Source organism: Scyliorhinus torazame, chromosome 2 (genome assembly GCF_047496885.1).
Source record: "Scyliorhinus torazame isolate Kashiwa2021f chromosome 2, sScyTor2.1, whole genome shotgun sequence".
Taxonomy (NCBI): Eukaryota; Metazoa; Chordata; class Chondrichthyes; order Carcharhiniformes; family Scyliorhinidae; genus Scyliorhinus; species Scyliorhinus torazame.
Genome location: NC_092708.1, coordinates 239,843,626 through 239,860,505, shown reverse-complemented (window position 1 = coordinate 239,860,505; position 16,880 = coordinate 239,843,626). Strand labels below are relative to the sequence as shown.

Genomic DNA, 16,880 nt, shown 5'->3' with positions numbered 1-16,880 from the left:
CCCATCACCCTGTCACATTAGTTTCAACCCTCCCCAACAGCGCTAGCAAACAACCCCCCTAGGACATTGGTTCCAGAGCCTGGCTGGGAATAGTATTCCAAATTTCACAACACTTTTGTACAGGGCCGATTTTGCCTAGTTGAACTCGGCCCTGTGCTTTGCCAGGTCTGTCCCAATGTCCTGGTACACTCATATTTTATGTCCTTCCCAGCTGTTTGCCTTTGTCTGCTTTTCCCACCGAAGGATCTTCTCCCGATAATGGTGTTTATGTAATTTGGCAATTATTGCCCATGACTGCTCCCCCGCCTTGGACTTCGGTCGGAGCGATCTGTGTGCCATGTCGATCTCCGGTGGCTTGGGGAAGCTGGCCTTGCTGACTAGGTTACCCAGCATCTGGGCCACATAGTCTGTCAGTTCCCTACCCTCGGTCCCCTCTGGCTGGTCCACGATCCGGATATTTGGGGGCAGAGACCGATTTTCCTGGTCCTTGACCTGACCCTTCAGGCCCACCTGGGCCACCGCCGCCCTTTTTATTTCGGCCTCCAGCACAACAATCCTGTCGCTCTGGTCTTTTTTTTTTAAGAAAACATTTTATTGAAGCATTTCTAATATACGCAACAACATCACAATAACATACCCAGCCTCTTCCCCCCCCCCCATTCCGTCTGTCACGGTCTGTATGGCAACCAGCACCTCCATCACCGCCACCTTGACCACCACCTGAATCTCCACTTTAAACACCTCTCTCGTTGCCATCAATTCTTTCATCAGGAACGTCATCTATCCATCTCTTGGGGGGGTGGGGGGGGGACTTAGAGTCGTTGGTCTCCCTCTCGAGTCGTTGGTCTCCCTCTCTCCGGTGTGGCCGAGGACCTCGTGCCTCGAGGGACCGCTGACTCACTCACCCGCTGTTCCTGACCTTTTCCTCCACTTCTACTTTCTCTGCGGCCTCTCGAGCTCCCATTCGTTGACATGTTGTACCTATTCTCTCCCTTTCTTTCTTGTGGGTGAAATAAGTCCAAATCCTTGGGCTAAATTCATCTAAAACTGCTTATATGATTGTATTCTGGAAGAGAGCTACCTGATGTGTGATTGCTCAGCAGTTTGAACATTGAACCTCCCTGAAATGTTTGTATATTTTCTTCCTGTTGGGAAGTGACATATTGTTAATAGTCTTGGTGGAATTGAACCTAAAGCCTATTTCACTAAATATTGGTCTGTGCAAAATATTACTTTCGGGAAAAAATGGTTCCTGAACTGTTCCCTTCATGACAAATTATGATGTTTATTATTGCCTGTGACAAAGATGGCCAGTCCTCATGTGCCCTAGATCGTGTGTGACAGTTGATCCTTTGGAGATTTGTGAAAGTTTTTGATGATCTTTTCCGGAATGGATTTTCAGAGATACCACTTTAGTAATTATTCCTAAACATCATCTTGAATTGGTTGGAGGGGGTTGGCAGGAGTGGAGCTTGCTACCTTTAGTATGCTTCGAACAGGAAGCCATGTATTCTTAACAATACCACTTTCTTTAAGTGGGATTCAGCAGAAAGTGAAATTATTTACTGAATAAACTGTTTAGCAAATGTTAGTTCTCTCATCCTGTTATCCTGAAGAGGTGCTGAGATAGAGGGGCATTGACATTCAGTTTTTCAAAGTAGCGATTCTACTTTTTTTGAATCCACTTTTAAACTTAATAAAATGCATAGAACTGAACTTTTCCTTTTTGCTTTCGTATAACAGAAGACCGTAGAACAGAATGTGGAAGAGGCGTACGATGCTTTCAGAATTGATCGGAGCATGCTGCAGTAAGTACCTGAATCGAAACCACATCAACCTTGTAATTGTCCGATATATTCACAAGGTTGTCTATGTATGTACACTGAATTAACCGTAAAGCAAAACTAACCACATGAGTATAGCATTTGAGGAGTATTGCTTGTGCTTGCAACATTTAAAAAATGAAATATTTTGGTTACCTTATGGTGCAATTTGTAATATTTGATGTGTGGATAATTTGATGTGTTGGATCAAATAGCATAACACTATAACTGGAAATCATAATGGTGGTTTCAAGTTTTCAATCGGTAGTCACTGTATATTTGGTGTCAGACTGCCTGTTAGTAATCCTGATGCACAAATTCTCCCCCAACCTGAGTGCAGACTTTCCATGAATTTTCTGTGCATCACAGCAAATAACTGGTGCTGGTATACTTAACATTTCTCCAACCCTATATTGCGGTCATTGTGCTCGTTCTTGGTTTACTGCTTGCCCTGGAGGTAGAGGTTCCGTTAAACTTGTTTTTAAAACTAAATTTTGATGGGTGTGGAATGACTGAGTGTTGAAGCTGTGATATATTCAAGTGAGAATTTCTGCTGTGTCTTTAACCTCGCCCTGTGCCAGGGCTATTTGAAAAGAGTTTAGCTTCTCAGTACAATGAACAAAGAAATGTACAGCACAGGAACAGGCCCTTCGGCCCTCCAAGCCCGTGCCGACCATGCTGCCCGACCAAACTACAATCTTCTACACTTCCTGAGTCCGTACCCTCTATCCCCATCCTATTCATGTATTTGTCAAGATGCCCCTTAAATGTCACTATCGTCCCTGCTTCCACCACCTCCCCCGGTTGCGAGTTCCAGGCACCCACTACCCTCTGTGTTAAAAAAAAAAAAAAACTTGCCTCTTACATCTACTCTAAACCTTGCCCCTCTCACCTTAAACCTATGCCCCCTAGTAATTGACCCCTCTACCCTGGGGAAAAGCCTCTGACTATCCACTCTGTCTGTGCCCCTCATAATTTTGTAGGCCTCTTATCAGGTCGCCCCTCAACCTCCGTCGGTCCAGTGAGAACAAACCAAGTTTATTCAACCGCTCCTCATAGCTAATGCTCTCCATACCAGGCAACATTCTGGTAAATCTCTTCTGCACCCTCTCTAAAGCCTCCACATCCTTCTGGTAGTGTGGCGACCAGAATTGAACACTGTACTCCAAGTGTGGCCTAACTAAGGTTCCATACAGCTGCAACATGACTTGCCAATTCTTATACTCAATGCCCCGGCCAATGAAGGCAAGCATGCCGAATGCCTTCTTGACTACCTTCTCCACCTGTGTTGTCCCTTTCAGTGACCTGTGGACCTGTACACCTAGATCTCTCTGACTTTCAATACTCTTGAGGGTTCTACCATTCACTGTATATTCCCTACCTGCATTAGACCTTCCAAAATGCATTACCTCACATTTGTCCGGATTAAACTCCATCAGCCATCTCTCCGCCCAAGTCTCCAAACAATCTAAATCCTGCTGTATCCTCTGACAGCCCTCATCGCTATCCGCAATTCCACTAACCTTTGTGTTGTCTGCAAACTTACTAATCAGACCAGTTACATTTTCCTCCAAATCATTTATATATATATATATATATATATATATATATACTACAAACGGCAAAGGTCCCAGCACTGATCCCTGCGGAACACCACTGGTCACAGCCCTCCAATTAGAAAAGCATCCTTCCATTGCTACTCTCTGCCTTCTATGACCTAGCCAGTTCTGTATCTACCTTGCCAGCTCACCCCTGATCCCGTGTGACTTCACCTTTTGTACTAGTCTACCATGAGGGACCTTGTCAAAGGCCTTACTGAAGTCCATATAGACAACATCCACTGCCCTACTTGCATCAATCATCTTTGTCACCGCCTCAAAAAACTCTATCAAGTTAGTGAGACACGACCTCCCCTTCACAAAACCATGCTGCCTCTCACTAATACGTCCATTTGCTTCCAAATGGGAGTAGATCCTGTCTCGAAGAATTCTCTCCAGTAATTTCCCTACCACTGAAGTAAGGCTCACCGGCCTGTAGTTCCCTGGATTATCCTTGCTACCTTTCTTAAACAGAGGAACAACATTCCTCCGGGACATCACCTGAAGACAGTGAGGATCCAAAGATTTCTGTCAAGGCCTCAGCAATTTCCTCTCCAGCCTCCTTCAGTATTCTGGGGTAGATCCCATCAGGCCCTGGGGACTTATCTACCTTAATATTTTTTAAGACGCCCAACACCTCGTCTTTTTGGATCTCAATGTGACCCAGGCTATCTACACCCTTCTCCAGACTCAACATCTACCAATTCCTTCTCTTTGGTGAATACTGATGCAAAGTATTCATTTAGTACCTCGCCCATTTCCTCTGGCTCCACACATAGATTCCCTTGCCTATCCTTCAGTGGGCCAACCCTTTCCCTGGCTACGCACTTGCTTCTTATGTATGTGTAAAAAGCCTTGGGATTTACCTTAACCCTATTTGCCAATGACTTTTCGTGATCCCTTCTAGCCCTCCTGACTCCTTGCTTAAGTTCCTTCCTACTTTCCTTATATTCCACACAGGCTTCGTCTGTTCCCAGCCTTTTAGCCCTGACAAATGCCTCCTTTTTCTTTTTGACGAGGCCTACAATATATGAAATGAAATGAAAATCGCTTATTGTCACAAGTAGGCTTCAAATGAAGTTACTGTGAAAAGCCCATAGTAGCCACATTCCGGCGCCTGTTCGGGGAGGCTGTTACGGGAATCGAACCGTGCTGCTGGCCTGCCTGGGTCTGCTTTCAAAGCCAGCGAATTAGCCCTGTGCTAAACAGTCCCTATCTCTCGTTATCCAAGGTTCCCGAAAATTGCCGTATTTATCCTTCTTCCTCACAGGAACATGCCGGTCCTGAATTCCTTTCAACTGACACTTGAAAGCCTCCCACATGTCAGATGTTGATTTGCCCTCAAACATCCGCCCCCAATCTATGTTCTTCAGTTCCCGGCTAATATTGTTATAATTAGCCTTCCTCCAATTTAGCACATTCACCCTAGGACCACTCTTATCCTTGTCCACCAGCACTTTAAAACTTACTGAATTGTGGTCACTGTTCCAGAAATGCTCCCCTACTGAAACTTCTACCACCTGGCCGGGCTCATTCCCCAATACCAGTAGCGGGTGAGACACAGAAGAATGTTCTTAATGAGGTTATTTTGCCAGGTTCTTGCTACTTGACTGTTAGTTTAAGTTAATACTGTTACTAATTTTTGTGAAAGCATTCTTTCACAGTGGGAGTTTTCACTACTATGTACACCAACGTGGATTAAGAATCATTCAGTGCGGCTGCCCTGAGCAGTGTGAATGTATGAAAATAGAACTTGAGTTTCTCTGATATTTCCTGTGTAGTTAATGCCATTTACATTTAGACTTTAATGCTGTTCTTCCGGCGTTGTCTCCATTGCAGTGTCCCTTTTTGAAGTGCGGGGCTCAGGATTGGATATGTTACTCCAATTGATGTCCAAAGTCTCAGCATAATCTTCATAGATTTACATTCCTGTGTCACAACAATTTATCACTGCATTTTTATTTGCATTTTCAGTTGCTTCTCCGCATTGACATTTGAAGTTGATAAGTCTATTGTCACACTAGTCCCTTTTAAAGTCTCTCTCTGATGATTATACATCCTTCACTTTATTCTTCTAATATCCAGTATTTGAGGATTAAATTTGCATTATGTGTCAGCCTTGGCTCAGTGCTAACACTCTGGTCTCATTCAGATAGTCATAGCTTTAAGCCTGTAAAAACTCAAATTTATTTGAACTAACAGATTTATGGGGCTCACATTTTTGCATTAACTCTCCAATTGTAAATCACACCAGGTTCTACAAACTTAACCACATGGCAAGAAAGAAAGAACACTTTAAATGGTGAATTTGGAAAGTTTATCAGCTATTAAAGAGGTAACAAGTCAAAAAGATACAGTAAGAGGAGAAAGCTGAACTTTAACAATTGAACAGATTTCACGTCCTGGTCTGAGAAGGATGGTGAGAAGTGAAGGCTCCGAAAACATGGCTAAAATGTTAAAACAACACCTCTCCCAATATGGCTTCTCGAGATCCCTTTTCTATACCTTAAAGATTACCTTATAAAGTGCACCGTAGTCAGTTATTGGACAATAACCAATTGGTCTGTAATTTGTCAATAATGGAATAGGTTTTTAGTTAATTATACATGTTAAAACAAATGGCTTCTCTTAAGCAATGTCTCTTATCTTGAGTTAGCTTAAGTGTCGACTAATAATTGTTTAATATAGCTGTCCATCATTGAGACATCTTGAATAAAAGCCTATTCATTACTTCAGTCAAGATTAACAAAAGATATAACCAGTTCATATTATCTTTTTAGCCCGTCTGAGAAGGCAGCATCTTAAAATTCTCACGACCTTTTAAGAATCCGTACTAAAATCAAGTGTTAATTATATAATGCGTTGGTAATTATAAAAGTTATAAAAATTTTGTGTTACAGATTACATTACCAGCCGTACTTGCACATTTATTAATTAATGACTTATTCTTTAATTGTCCATTTAACTAATCCAGCTGATTTCTGGTAATGTAGGTTTAGTTTCTTTTTTAAATGGCTTTTGTCAATTTAGTACAAAATTCTGAATAACATAGTAATTCCGACTACAAAGGAAAGTGGAGTTGAGGCTGAGAGGAGACCAGCCATGGCCGTATTGAATGGTGGAGTGGGTTCGAGGGGCTGAATTGCCTATTCCTGCTCCTAGTTCTTACATTATGTTCTTATGTAAAATGATAATCACATGAAAACTTTGATTTTGAATCTACCAACAAGCCCTACACCAGCACACATTTCTGTATCATCATTAAGCTTGCTGAAAATTGCTCTAATGTCTTCATCCAGAATGGTGTTATATATAGCAATCCTAATGCCCATCTTCGCTGGACTCCATTAGTGAAGTCTCCACGCAGAACCACCACCACTAATAATAGTCCCCTATCTTCAAGAACGCAACTAATTTCTTATCTACCCCAGGACCTGGCTTTCCAATCACATTGGACTCTTAATTAACCCAGTGTGCAGCTTCCCGTGAACAAGTTTTTTGAAAATCTACAAGGTCAATGTCCACCAGGTTCGCTTCATTATCCAATCTAGTAACCTTCTCGGAAAATTTAACTCAGTTGGTGAGACTTGACCTTCCTTTCCAGAAAGCATGTTGCTTTCTCATAGCCCCTTCACTGTCCCAATGGCTATCCGAAGCTCCATCCTAGCAGCTCTTCTCGAATCAAACATGACAGAAAGTGGGTAGATATAGTATATTCTCCTCAAAACAGATTTTTTAATCATGTGTTTTGTTATGATTCCTCTACACACACAAATATTAATCATGCACCTTGCATCAAACATAGAATGAGAGGATGGTTTTTGTGAGAGTTATTTGGACTTTTTATCCACTCATCTCTGCTCCCCCACCCCACAAACCAGCACTTGAGGAGGATCAGCCATGTTTGGTATACTCTATGGGAACGATGCAGAAAATTAGGTCCATCGGCTTTTGTTTCGGTGCAACATCGTCGGCCGAAGGGCCTGTACTGCGCTGTATCGTTCTATGTTCTATATGTACCAAAACACCCAGTGCATTACACAAATTATAGAACTTTATGCATTTAAATTCAAATCTCCCAAATTGCTTTACAGTAATTTTAGAACTTATCAACTAATTTTTGTAGCCTTTGAAATGTGCAGTAAATTAATGCATTATCATCTCTTTAGTACCTCCTAGAGTATTATTTCTTCCTGAAAATGATTATATAGCATTTCAATTATGCTATTCTTAGCTTTGCTTGCCTAATTCAAGCCTGTTAGTTGGTGAGTCTCTGACAGTCATTTTTGGTCTGTAACCAAAATGAGTCAATTTATTATTCTGAATTTCTATTCTAAATTGCCCTTGAACTGGTCCTCTGCTGTTGCGTCAACTCATCAATCCTACACCGTTTAGCACAAGAGGGGAAAATAGGTTTGTTATTTAGACAGTAGCCTTTTAATTGGAGGGATGGGTTGAACTGCATTCCAGACAGATAAGATGCAAGTCCCCTCTGCTGATTGAAAATCTCACGGTGTTAATGGGTGCAGTTCAGCTTTACTCAGAGGCTGAAGGATGGTGATACTAAAAACAGAAACCGCTGGTAATATTTCGCAGGCCAGGCAGCATCAAGACAAAGAAGAAAGACACTGAATTAACATTTCAGGCGATGACCTTTTGTCAGAACCTCTGATGAAAATCGACCTGAAAATTTGAAAATTCTAGTCCTCCCCAACAAACTAAAAGAGCCAACCTGATATGGAAGACATGCCCATATCCTCTGAATTCTGGGGCATTGTATCTGGGGGGGGGGGGGGGGGGTACCCAGATGCACTGGAAATGCACCCCACCCCCCGGGAAATCCCTAGGGAAGGATTGCATGGCAATTGCCCAGGAGGTTCAAACTTTCAACGGGCAATTGTCCTGCAATAGGAACCATCCAAAAGTATGATATAGATTGCACACTTCAGATAGTTCCAAACATCTTGTGGTAATAGTTACCCAGAAGTAGTAGTGAAACCACTTCTTAAGCCTGGATAACAATACAAATTGTCCCTCTCACTGACCCATCCCCCAATCCTACCCACTCACCATACAGACTTACCTTCTCCCTGGCCTCTCAGAGTTTAGACTGGACATTTAAACTTGCCTGACTTATGGCAGCTAGCACAGTAGAAAAAAGGGGAGCAGCTCCCCTACCTTTAACTCTCCAACCCTTGACAAAATGTCTCTAGAAACAAGCTGCACTATACAGTTCTCACCCAGCCTTCACAGATCTCATTCAACCTGAGTTGGAAGACTGGGCGAGAAAGCCAGATCTCCAAGTAAGTAATTAGGAGCGGAGTGTCAATCCACAAATGTTATGGGCCACAAATATAGGTTGAGTGTCTAAAACGGAAAGTGTTACCCAGCAGTAACATTCTTCACCTAGAGAACAAAATTCACCCAAAGATTGTTGCAAAGAATCTGCAGACTCATTGCTTCATGGAAAGTAGGCCACAGCATAAAACACTGATCTGGTCGAAGATAGTTTTTGAAGAAATGCAGTTCTTGTTGATTCCACGTGGCATGCCACAGAGAAATGGGGCCATGACAAAGTCTGTTCATACATTTTCTCAGCAGATGGAGGCAAAGAGGCAATTTGCTTGGTTTTTTGTTGTTCTAGTCATATCTCTTTCATCCTAATGTTACAGTTGTGCTTTTGCTCTTAATATTATCAGCTTGGTTTTAGGTGATCCTGGAATTGTTGCAAAGTTTTCTGCTTCCATACTGTCATCTGAAGGTATATTTATTTTCAGAGAGCAAACATTTACGCTTTTTCTGTTGAACCTTTTTCTTAATTCTCCCTCTTTTAATAACTATGGGGCTTTTTCTTTAACAAGGGCTAAACTATAATTTTAGACTTTCAGTCTAATGTTGAGGTGATGGTTGATAATGTACAAATGGTAATGATTTCACTTGGCATAAAGCATAACTTTATATTTCTGTCAATAAAGGAAGAGAGTCCCTTGATGATTTGCCGAATTTGTTCACTTGAAACCTAGATTGTCTCAGGTTTGATTTCCCAGACTCTGCTAAATTGAGTGATGTTACCAAGGGTTGGCCAACCAGCTAGCTCGCAGTAGCGTTGTTCCAAATGCCTTCAAAGCCCTGAGGTTCAAGAACGGGAAAGCTGATCCCATTTGATCACTCTCCAGCAGCGCTTGTTTAAAAACTTGACGTGTGTGGAGTTCAGCTGAAGGCAGGATCGAGTTGAAGTGGAATGCCACTTGCAGTTTTATTAGTCTATCAACGTTAGCTGTCCAAGCCAACGCATGAGCGGTATGGTAGCACAGTGGTTAGCACTGTTGCTTTACAGCGCCAGGGTCCCAGGTTCGATTCCCGACTTGGGGCACTGTCTGTGCGGCGGGAGTCTGCACGTACTCTCGTGTCTGCGTGGGTTTCCTCCGGGTGCTCTGGTTTCATCCCATAAGTCCCGAAAGATGTGAATTAGGTGAATTGGACATTCTGAATTCTCCCTCAGTGTACCCGAACAGGTGCCGGAATGTGGCGACAAGGGGATTTTCGCAGTAACTTTATTGCAGTGTTAATGTAAGCCTACTTGTGACAATAATAAAGATTATGAAAGATGGCCACTTGAGAAAAGGATCACAAGACTGCGGTGCCTGTGCATCTGCCCACTCATGAGGATTTCATGCTTTTGAACCTCATACCTCATACGCTGCAGGAAAGGATGTCCCGAAGCGTGGTACATTGGTGAGACCATGCAGACACTGCGACAACGAATGAACGGACATCGTGCGACAATCACCAGGCAGGAATGTTCCCTTCCAGTCGGGGAACACTTCAGCTGTCAAGGGCATTCAGCCTCTGATCTCCGGGTAAACGTTCTCCAAGGCAGCCTTCAGGACGCGCGACAACGCAGAATCGCCGAGCAGAAGCTTATAGCCAAGTTTCGCACACATGAGTGCGGCCTCAACCGGGACCTGGGATTCATGTCGCATTACATTCATCCCCCACCATCTGGCCTGCGAAATCCTACCAACTGTCCTGGCTTGACACAATTCACACCTCTTTAACCTGGGGTTACCCCATCTCTGGATCTGTAAAGATTTAATCACCTGCTAATGCTCGCATTCCAAGCATTGTCTGGCATCTTTGAATCTGTCTGTATATATGTTTCTGGAACATACCTCTTCATTCACCTGAGGAAGGAGCAGCGCTCCGTAAGCTAGTGACATCGAAACAAACCTGTTGGACTTTAACCTGGTGTTGTAAGACTTCGTACTGTGCTCACCCCAGTCCAACGCCGGCATCTCCACATCATGCTTTTGAAGAGAAGAGAAATACTTTATGACCGATCTGAAAAATCGGAAAACAAAATGCTATCTGATATTCATTCAAAGGCTTAAACATTTCAGTTTGAGAAGCCTGCATCTTGCCAGGTTTCAGAAACATTTTGAATTTTTTGTTATTGCCAATTTCAGCTGACAAGAATGTTCAGCATCTCCTCTCAGAACTGTTATATCTTTAGCCCTGTACTACGTGAGTTAAATGGAAAATACATTACATTGTGGGTTGGAACGAAATTACAATAAGTCCACCAGGAGATACTTGGGCTGATGGTGCTCTGCCGCAGATGATTCATTTACCTATGTTGTCCCCCAGTAGAAACCAAGCTATTAAAAAGCGGAGGCTGTCACTGATCAGAAATCTGATGCTCCTGACCTTTCAGTTTCTATTAAAGCTGCAGAATTGCTGCAGATGAAACCATAAGTGACGTTAACTGGATACTGGGCGATTACACAATAGGCCACCATGACTCATGCAATGAACTGTGGGGTTTGCTGGATTTGAGTTTATTTGAGTTCCTGAGAGTTAGGTTTGTGTGTTTTGCTTTCATTCGCCGTTGTCTTGTGCCTCTATCTAAATATTAGTCTTATTTTATTTAGAGAACTAAGATTGTCTCTGTAATTGCTGACCACGTGCAGAGAAAGAACTGTGTGAAATCCATCTCAAAATGGTTTGAGATTTTAAGCAACTGTGATGACTCCAAGTAATGTTGTACCCCACCACGAGGTCTTAGAAGATTCCAAAGCTCAATTCCTGGTCCCTTGGTTCAGTTCCTCATGTGTGCTTCTGCGAATAAATCACAAGTTGTTGCCTCCATGACCATGGGCCTGGAAAGGAAAATCAAATCCATATTATTTGCCTACAATATTTCCATCTGCTTGCATATGCATATTGGGCATTGTTTTTTTTTAAAAATTCTCCTCCTTTTTCACATTTTCTCCCACATTTACATCCATCAACAATAAATAATAATCAGCAAGATATGTCAGTCCCCATAATAACAACGATCCCATCGACCCTAACCCCCAAACCTCAACACGCATGTTTACATAAACAAATGACAAAAAGGAATCAGGGATTACCCGTAGTCACCCTTAACCTTACACAGCTCTCCCCGCCCCACCCCCCCCACCCCCCAACCACCACCCCCGGTCTCCAGCCCCTCCCGTCCACTGCCTCTTGTAAAACTCCTCCCAACCTCGGTTCCTTCCCCCCAACTTTCCACCCCGGCTAGACCACTCGGACCCTGTTCTGCCAGGCTCCAATGGCCGCAGCCCCTCCCCCCACCTCACTCCCGTTCACTGGCCGGCTTAAACCGGCCAGCGTGGAGGCCCCCGCCCGGGTCCCTTTCCCACTTGCCCGGCCCTAGGAAAGCCCAAAGATCCCCTTTTAGCACACAAACCCCGCATATCCACCTACACCCCAAAGAACCCTCATTTCGAGTGAAAGTCCCGTCCCTTCCCTTGTCCAAATATATACCACATTGGCTCCTTTAGTCTCTACACCCGTGCGCAGTGATACAAAAAAGAAGAAAATACAGTCATGAGGTTACATCGGCACATGGCCATTCCTCAATTTGTCAGTTCTGCCACAGTCCTTCTGCTTTCGCAAACTCCTCCGCTGCTTCCGCCGTTCCAAAATAAAAGTCCCTGAGCTTGTAAGTCACCCTCAGCTTCGCTGGATATACAATGCCGCACCGCACCTTGCTAATGTACAGTGCCCTCTTCACCCGGTTGAAGGCAGCCCGCCTCCTTGCCAGCTCCACCGTAAAGTCCTGGTATACACGTATACCAGCTCCAGCCCACTGCACCACCCGCTTCTGCTTGGCCCAGCTCAGGACCTTCTCCTTCACACTGTACCTACGGAAGCACAGAGTCACTGCCCTTGGCGGCTCACTCGCCTTTGGTACAGGCCTCCACGACCGATGAGCCCGATCCAGTTCATATCGGGAGGGATCCTCCCCCTCCCCCAATAGTTTTGCCAACATCGCGGCAAAATACTCAGTCGGCTTCGGTCCTTCAACTCCTTCGGGCAGCCCCACAATCCTCAAATTCTGTCGCCTGGATCTGTTTTCCAGGTCTTCCATTTTTCCTCGCAGATCCTTGTTAGTATCCATCACCTTCCGCATCTCTTTCCCCATCGAGGCAAGTTGATCGCCGTGCTGCAATAACGTCTCCTCCACTTCCTTCAGCGCCTCCCCTTGCTCTCGCACCTCCGCCACTGCGCTCGCCACCTCCGTCCTCACCGGGGAAACCGCCTCCTCCACCAGCACACTCAAAACCTCCCTCATCTCATTCCTCACCGTCTCCATGCATTTCGCAATCTGCGACAACTGCTTTTCAAATTCCGCAGCCATCACCTTCGTTATTTCTTCAGCCATAAGCAGTGCGGCCTTCCCTGGTGCTCTAGCCTCCATTTTCCGCGGTGACCTTTTTCAATCGGGGCCGCCTTTCAAAATGGTGACCCGATCTTCAAGAGCTAAAGTTGCTGGCATCTGCTCCTTCACTTTTCTCTTCAAAGTGTCAAAAGAAAGTTGGCAGCGCAGCTGGCAGGCCGCACTTTGCTTTTCCAGCCTGAGCTGGCACTTTGGAGGAAAGAAAATCGGAAAATTCCACCCAGAGCATTTTTCCCCTAATTATGACGTGTATCTCATCCTACCATAAACCTTATGCAAGGGGCGGGGGGGGGGGAGCTGCTATGAACTGAACACGGTCTGTCTCTTTGGTGTGTTTATGTAATTTACTTTGTATTAATGCAAAGGTATCATTTGAAAACTCTTGTCACTGCAATAATTTAGCTATTATATTCAAGTGACACTTCAACAAAGGCTCCTGTGAAGTGCATTTTTGAACCTCATTTCAGTCGTTTAGTCTGCTAATGTTTGAATGCTCAGGGACTTGGAAATAATGCTGAACACTGAGGCTCTCCTGTCCCAGCATAAGCATTTACTTGTCCCCTGTAAACAAGTCCTGCAAGTGGACATTAAAATTGAACATTATTGGGATTTAATCCCACAAACAACTGCCTATTTTAATAACTTGGCCTGTGGATTTATGTTTCCAGTTTCCTAATTTCTTGGCGGAACAGATCGAATCTAAGTGCATGTTGTGCGCTCCTGTGTACCAGTGACACAATCAAATTAACACAGAAACATAGAAAATAGGAGCAGCAGTAGGTCATTCAGCCATTTGGGCCTGCTCTGCCATACAGTATGATCAGGGCTGATCCTCCATCTCAACCCCATCCATCCATGCTCTTCCCACACCCCTCAAAACCTTTAGATTCTAAAAATCTATCTATTTCCTTCTTAAATATATTTAGTGACTTGGCCTCCACGGCCTTATGTGGTAGCGAGTTCCACACATTCACCACCCTCTTGAGTAAAGACATTTCTCCTCATCTCAGTCCTAAATGGCCTACCCCATATAGATCCCCCCCACCCCCAGAGGAAACATCATCCCTGCATCCAGTTTGTGCAGCCCTGTCAGAATTTTAATTTGTTTCAATAAGGTCTTCTCTCATTCTTCTAAACTCCAGTGAATAGCGGTCTATCCACCATCATACCTTTTAATGAAATTCCCCAATCTATCTTCGCCAACTCTCACCTCATAACCTTTGTAGTTTACTTTGTTTAGATTTAGGAGCCTAGTTTCACTTTGGACTGCTTCACTTTCCATCCTAATAAAGAATTTTATCACTTCTCGAAAGCACCCTGCACAACAAGATTATTAATCGACCTCTTCTCATTGCACAATGCCAAATCTAGGATAGTTTGCTCCCTCCTTGGTTCCACGACATACTGGTCTAATAAAAAATGTTTCTCTCACTCCAGAAATTCATCTGCCACTGCATTATTGGGCAGCACGGTCGCACAGTGGGTAGCACTGTTGCTTAACAGCTCCAGGGTCGCAGGTTCGATTCCAGGCTTGGATCACTCTCTGTGTGGAGTCTGCACGTTCTCCCCGTGTCTGGTGGGTTTCCTCCGGGTGCTCCGGTTTCCTTCCAGAAGTCCCGAAAGACGTGTTGTTAGGTGAATTTGATATTCTGAATTCTCTCTCCGTGTACCCGAACAGGCGCCGGAGTGTGGCAACTAGGGGCTTTTCGCAGTAACTTCATTGCAGTGTTAATGTAAGCCGACTTGTGACAATAAAGATTATTATTATTATTATTAATTTATTTGGCCCACTCTATACAGAGCTTAAAGTCACCCATGATTACTTTAGCACCCTTTTTTAAAATATATATTTTATTCAAGATTTTTTGGCCAAACATAACAGTACGTAGTGTTTCTTTTAAACAACAATAAAGCAATCTAAATAACAGTGGCCAGTTTTAAACAAATAAATAAATAATATATGAACAAAAACAAAACTAAATGGCAACTGCCTTGTCAAAAATAGATACTCTCCAAAGATACAATCCAACAGTCCAATATACATTACCTAAAACAAATGCCTATACATATACAATAACATCCCTGAGAGTCCGTCCGATTCCTCCCGCCCCCCTCCCCCTTGGGTTGCTGCTGTTGTCTTCTTCTTTTCCATTCCCTCTATCTTTCTGTGAGGTAGTCGACGAACGGTTGCCACCGCCTGGTGAACCCTTGAGCCGAACTCCTTAGTACGAACTGAATCCGTTCTAACTTTATAAACCCTGCCATGTCGTTTATCCAGATCTCCACACCCGGGGGTTTGGCTTCCTTCCACATTAACAATATCCTGCGCCGGGCTACTAGGGACGCAAAGGCCAAAACATCAGTCTCTCTTGCCTCCTGCACTCCCGGCTCTTCTGCAACCCCAAATATAGCCAACCCCCAGCTTGGTTCGACCTGGACCCCCACCACCTTCGAAAGCACCTTTGACACCCCCACCCAAAACCCCTGTAGTGCCGGGCATGACCAGAACATGTGGGTGTGATTCGCTGGGCTTCTCGAGCATCTCGCACACCTATCCTCTACCCCCAAAAATTTACTGAGCCGTGCTCCAGTCATATGCGCCCTGCGTAACACCTTAAATTGTATCAGGCTTAGCCTGGCACACGAGGACGATGAGTTTACCCTACATAGGGCATCAGCCCACAGCCCCTCCTCAATCTCCTCCCCCAGCTCTTCTTCCCATTTCCCTTTCAGCTCTTCTACCATGATCTCACCCTCGTCCCTCATTTCCCTATATATGTCCGACACCTTACCATCCCCCACCCATGTCTCTGAGATCACTCTATCCTGCACCTCCTGCGTCGGGTGCTGCGGGGATTCCCTCACCTGTTGCCTCGCAAAAGCCCTCAGTTGCATATACCGAAATGCATTCCCTTGGGGCAACCCATATTTTTCCGTCAGCACTCCCAGACTCGCAAAAGTCCCATCTACGAACAGATCTCTCAATTGTGCTACCCCTGCTCTTTGCCATGCTCCAAATCCCCCATCCATTCTCCCCGGAACAAACCAATGGTTATTTCTTATCGGGGACCGCACCGAGGCTCCCGTCTTTCCCCTATGCCGTCTCCACTGCCCCCAAATTTTCAATGTAGCCACTACCAGCGGGCTTGTGGTGTATTTCTTCGGTGAGAACGGCAACGGTGCCGCCACCATAGCTTGTAGGCTAGTCCTCCTGCAGGACGCCCTCTCCAATCTCTTCCACGCCGCTCCCTCCCCTTCTCCCATCCACTTACACACCATTGAAATATTGGCGGCCCAGTAGTACTCACTTAGGCTCGATAGTGCCAGCCCCCCCCCTGTCCCTACTACGCTGCAAAAATCCCCTCCTCACTCTCGGGGTCTTCCCGGCCCACACACAACTCATAATACTCTTCTCGATTCTTTTGAAAAAAGCCTTCGTGACCACCACCGGGAGGCACTGAAACACAAAAAGGAATCTCGGGAGGACCACCATTTTAACCGCCTGCACCCTACCTGCCAGTGACAGGGACACCATGTCCCATCTCTTAAAGTCCTCCTCCATCTGTTCCACCAACCGCGTTAAATTAAGCCTATGTAATGTAACCCAATTCTTGGCTATCTGGATCCCCAAGTACCGGAAGTCCCTTGTTACCTTCCTCAACGGTAAATCCTCTATTTCTCTGCTCTGCTCCCCTGGATGCACCACAAACAACTCACTTTTCCCCATGTTCA

General features: G+C 44.6%; 1 protein-coding gene across 1 annotated transcript in view; it reads left to right on the top strand.

Annotated features, from left to right (window-relative positions):
* Positions 1-16,880, top strand: part of fntb (farnesyltransferase, CAAX box, subunit beta) — a 145,936-nt gene that overhangs the window by 30,214 nt on the left and 98,842 nt on the right. Inside the window, exon 2 of the mRNA XM_072485483.1 lies at positions 1,744-1,808. Coding sequence (XP_072341584.1) covers positions 1,744-1,808 — 65 coding nt within the window. The remainder of the gene's footprint in view (positions 1-1,743; positions 1,809-16,880) is intronic.